General features: G+C 34.3%; 2 protein-coding genes across 2 annotated transcripts; one reads left to right on the forward strand and one right to left on the reverse strand.

The window, feature by feature from the left end:
• Nucleotides 1-1,499: 1,499 nt before the first annotated feature.
• Nucleotides 1,500-2,027, forward strand: LOC120779301. The gene is made up of 2 exons (XM_040111513.1): nt 1,500-1,617; nt 1,679-2,027. Exons 1-2 carry the CDS (start codon nt 1,523-1,525, stop codon nt 2,025-2,027), a joined length of 444 nt encoding a protein of 147 aa, XP_039967447.1. The 5' UTR covers nt 1,500-1,522.
• A 634-nt stretch (nt 2,028-2,661) lies between these two features.
• On the reverse strand, nt 2,662-4,337 carry LOC120779299 (putative nuclease HARBI1). Its single transcript, XM_040111512.1, has 2 exons — nt 4,265-4,337; nt 2,662-3,228 (listed from the first exon to the last, which is right to left on the reverse strand). Exons 1-2 carry the CDS (start codon nt 4,335-4,337, stop codon nt 2,771-2,773), a joined length of 531 nt encoding a protein of 176 aa, XP_039967446.1. The 3' UTR covers nt 2,662-2,770.
• Nucleotides 4,338-4,708: the final 371 nt, after the last annotated feature.

Here is a 4,708-nt window from a genome sequence, read left to right on the forward strand (position 1 = left end):
TATTGAAGTACATGTGCTCGTTTACTGTGGGTTTTTGGAAGCCGATGTGGGTACCATCAACGCACCCAATAACTAAAAATTCTTTATATTTAGTAATATTACTATTTTAGTAAAGTGTATATTTGCCTCCAGGAATTTTATATTGCTGCACAAACTACTCTTTACACGTAAGGGAACCCTCTGGTAAAAACCGTATAAACTGTGAGCACAACTTCGTTTCCATTTCTTTAAGCACATGGGATGTCAGCTTCGAAACAGTGCTTTGACAAATCCCAATCAAATAGTCACTGCCTACACTGTGCTGGTATCCACTGCTAGCCAAATGTGAGAGCGTGGTTGCTAATTGTAGCACTGGAGGCACTGCTCTGACGTCAGATTGCGTTAAACATAAGTATATTATTTAGGACATATTCAAAAGCCTCTTTAGTTAGACGAAATCGTTTTAAAAATCTACAAAGAAAACTTCGTTAATGAGGTTTCATGATTTATTTATTATATACCTACGCTGTATTCGGCAGTGTCAAAGGATTGCTCAGATCTCTTAGTTGTCTCCGCACTATTTTTTCATCCCCATCACTTTCACTAGAGCTCAAATAAAAAAACAAAGCTCGGATCCATCTTGATATTAAGCCATTGATATCTAAACTAACAAATTTATTGAATATTTTGTAAACAGTTTTGACAGTTCCACATCTATTGTGACCTAAAATACGATCCAAAGCAATGTGGAATTTAAAAACTGTTGTGTTAATTGAAAACACATTACGATCCGTTTGCTATCGTATGTCATAATGCCAATCGCCCTCAAACGATTGACGCACGGATGTTACGATTCGACCCCTGACTATTGCGCTATTCATACCTATTAATGTCTTTAAAGCCTCCGCGATGATGAACTAAAGACTAAAGCTCCAGTTATGCATGCTTGACTTGACCTAGCTAGACTTGAGAACATGTCACATAAAGATCTGTTTAATGAGCCTTGCATGTATTTGATTACCGAACGCTTGACTTGAATTGAAAATCTGTTGAATTTAGAATTTCATGTTACGTTGACATTTCAGAGAGTGGCATCTTTGCTCTCTCCCTTTATTTTGACATTTCAGAGAGTGTCAGCTCGGTTCTTTCCCTCGCTTTTTTACATAGCACGCTTCATTTCATTTTAATCGTCTCTTTTAATTTTCTAAATTTAATTTGCCAGAAATAAATAATCGAAATAATCACAATGAATGATGAAAAATTAATAGAAGAAGTGCGTGCGCGTGAAATTTTGTATAACAAGGCCTGCGTAGGCTACCGGGTGCCGAGCAAGAAGAAGGCTGCGTGGGTAAGCGTGGCAAAGGAGCTAGGTGCTACTGGTAATTAATTGTTATTATTATTTATTAGATTTTAATATATTTTGTATATATGTATATATATAGATAGAATTTAATACTTTATCTTGGGTATATTTTACAGATGAGCAATGTTCGAGAAGAGGTGGCTGACTCTAAGGGAGAGATTCAGTAGGGACGTAAGGAAAATGGAGTCACCATCAGGAAGTGGGGCGAGTAACACCGAAACCTGGCCATTGTTCGATAATATGAGCTTTTTAAAACTATATATACAGCCCAGACAGTAAGTTAATCTTTTTTTTTTAATATTTTATACGTATTAAATATTTATTTCCGTTTTACAGAAATCGCTGCACCACAAACATTTTAGAAGATATGTATTCGCAGGAGCTGTTGGAGCCATTTAGTTTTGAAAGTTCTCCGACTATTTTATCGTCACCTTCGGAGTTGTCGTCTTCAACTCCGATCCGGAAAAGAGTCAAGAAAACAAACAGCGATGACGACAGCTGTTTCAAAGAAGCGTGCGAGCTATACAAAAGCATGTGTGCAGAGAGGAACAATTGCAGCGAGGCGGTGAGGTCGTTTGGTGTTATGTTGACCTCTATCATGAACGGTATGAGCGAGGTAAAGCAAATGAAAGCAATACAAGTTTTAACAAATTCGTTATTTGCTATTAAATCGGAACCCGAATAATTTTTTTTTTTATTTTAAAATCATTTGTTTGTTGTTTTATACATATATTGAATTAATATGTAAAAATGTTTAAAACGCTTGTTACCTAGACATAAGAAACAACAATGTATCTCATTTTTCAAAAAATAGTTTTAAAATTTTCAAAAACATTAATTTTTTTTAAAATAGTTTTAAGAATGTTCAAAAGGGTTTTAAGAATGTTTTTGAAAAAAAATAAAATAATTTGTTTTTATAACTCTTTAATTTTGTATGTCTTTTATTTATTGTGTGCTATGTGGTTATGTTGGTAGTGATTAATGATTGGAAGGTTGTTGTCATTGTGTAGTTGCAAAAAACATTCACCAAATATTTTTAAAGAATGATAGCGTTTTGATAGGGAAAACTTATCCTATTTTGCCTAAAGTATGTACTTGTAATTATACGGCCTATGCCTTATTTACTAATTACATACCGTCATAATCATGATTTATTGTCGGTAAATAAAATATATATGTTATCGTTAGAAGCATTACTTTACAGAATTCATTTGCCATATGCCTGTGTAATCTTCCTAATACAGATAATTACCATCTTTTTCAGTAAATAAAACAATATTTATAGATATATCCATGGTTTAATAAAATATCACAAAAAAGTTAACGTAACAAAAAGTATAGTATAAAGGTACTTAGATTACAATTTTATACATAAAAATATGTATATACATATTTCAAATGCATGAAATACACAAACATTGCTATACACTAAATACGATCTTCTTGAAATGAAACCGCTCCCTGATTTATAAAATAATCTGCCAAAAAATCCCTTACTCGGAATGCGAAACTAGATGCATTGCGTCGAGTTGTACATATTGAATGTAATGCACCTCCAACACTCTCTAAATCTTCACGCCATTCTCCCTCCAATATTCCATGGTCTGCGGTGTCTGTGTCTACAAATGTATCTGGACAATACCAACGATCATGGTCATTCAACATTACAAAATTGTGAAGAACCAAGCAGGTTAACACAATTGTTTCGCAGTTCTTTGGGCTAAAGTCTATTAGCTTTCGTAGAACACGCCATCGAGCAGTTAAAATACCAAAGCTATTTTCGATTACTCTACGAGCTCGGGATAACCGGTAATTGAAAATTGCTTTGTTTCGTGGCAGCTGTGCACCGGGGTAAGGTCGCATTAAGTTTTCCTTCAATGGAAACGCTGAATGATAGCGTTTTGATAGGGAAAACTTATCCTATTTTGCCTAAAGTATGTACTTGTAATTATACGGCCTATGCCTTATTTACTAATTACATACCGTCATAATCATGATTTATTGTCGGTAAATAAAATATATATGTTTTCGTTAGAAGCATTACTTTACAGAATTCATTTGCCATATGCCTGTGTAATCTTCCTAATACAGATAATTACCATCTTTTTCAGTAAATAAAACAATATTTATAGATATATCCATGGTTTAATAAAATATCACAAAAAAGTTAACGTAACAAAAAGTATAGTATAAAGGTACTTAGATTACAATTTTATACATAAAAATAATGTACATACATATTTCAAATGCATGAAAATACACAAACATTTAAGCACACTAAATCACGATCTTCTTTGAAAAATGAAATCCGCTCCCTGATTTAGTAAAATAATCTGCTAAAAAATCCCTTACTCGGAATGCGAAACTAGATGCATTGCGTCGAGTTGTACACATATTGAATGTAATGCACCTCCAACACTCTCTAAATTCTTCACGCCATTCTCCTCCAATATTCCATGGTCTGCAGGTGTCTGTGCCTACAAATGTATCTGGACAATACCAACGATCAATGCGGTCATTCAACATTACAAAATTTGAAGAACCAAGCAGGTTAACACAAATTGTTTCTGCAGTCTTTGGGCTAAAGTCTATTAGCTTTCAGAACACGCCATCGAGTTAGGTTAAAATACCAAAGCTATTTTCGATTACTCTACGAGCTCGGACAACTGCAATTGAAAATTGCTTTGTTTATTTTGTGCACCGGTCAGTAAGGCCCGCATTAAGTTTTCCTTCATTGGAAACGCTGCGTCGGCCACAAAAAAATGTGGCAAATCTGTTGAGGATTCATTCCATAATGGAGCTCTTGGTGGTAGTGGGAATTTGTTTTCCAAGAGTGCTTGATCAAATTTAGTTTGCTGAAAGACACCTTGAAATAAAATAAAAATAAGTAAATATTGAAATATTGCAAATCTTTTAAAATACCTCCGTCACTTTGTCCGCCATAGCTACCAATGCTGGCAGAGGTGAACGTATACCTAGCATCGCAGGATGCCATTAAAACTATACTATAAAACTTTTTTATAGTTATAAAATAACGAGCCTGAATTTTGTGGACGAATAATAGCTATATGCTTCCCGTCAATTGCTCCGACACAGTTGGGTATATTCCACAGTTTTAAAAAAAAATCTGCAGCAATGTCTTTATTTATTGTGCTGTAGTTGGCAATCCAAGCTAAGGTATATCAGGCACAGGTGTAACCAAAATATTTCACACGTTTCAAGTACGATATTCCGCACTGTTGTTTTCCCTAATTTATGCATCGAGGCTATGATCTCAAAAGGTGTTCCATAAGCGAGGTACCTCAAAAATAAATGAGAATACAATTAAATGAATATATGTACTTCAAGGATTGTTTTACTTACATT

This window comes from Bactrocera tryoni, unplaced genomic scaffold (assembly GCF_016617805.1).
Source record: "Bactrocera tryoni isolate S06 unplaced genomic scaffold, CSIRO_BtryS06_freeze2 contig_1594, whole genome shotgun sequence".
NCBI classification, from domain to species: Eukaryota; Metazoa; Arthropoda; class Insecta; order Diptera; family Tephritidae; genus Bactrocera; species Bactrocera tryoni.

Bases quoted from the DNA above. Each gene is read 5' to 3' on its own strand.
- LOC120779299 (XM_040111512.1), bottom strand. From the start codon at position 4,337: ATGGCATCCTGCGATGCTAGGTATACGTTCACCTCTGCCAGCATTGGT. The intron at 3,229-4,264 runs GTATTTTAAAAG...GCTATCATTCAG, and splicing joins TGGCGGACAAAGTGACGGAG to CGTTTCCATTGAAGGAAAAC.
- LOC120779301 (XM_040111513.1), top strand. From the start codon at position 1,523: ATGGAGTCACCATCAGGAAGTGGGGCGAGTAACACCGAAACCTGGCCA. The intron at 1,618-1,678 runs GTAAGTTAATCT...TCCGTTTTACAG, and splicing joins CTATATATACAGCCCAGACA to AAATCGCTGCACCACAAACA.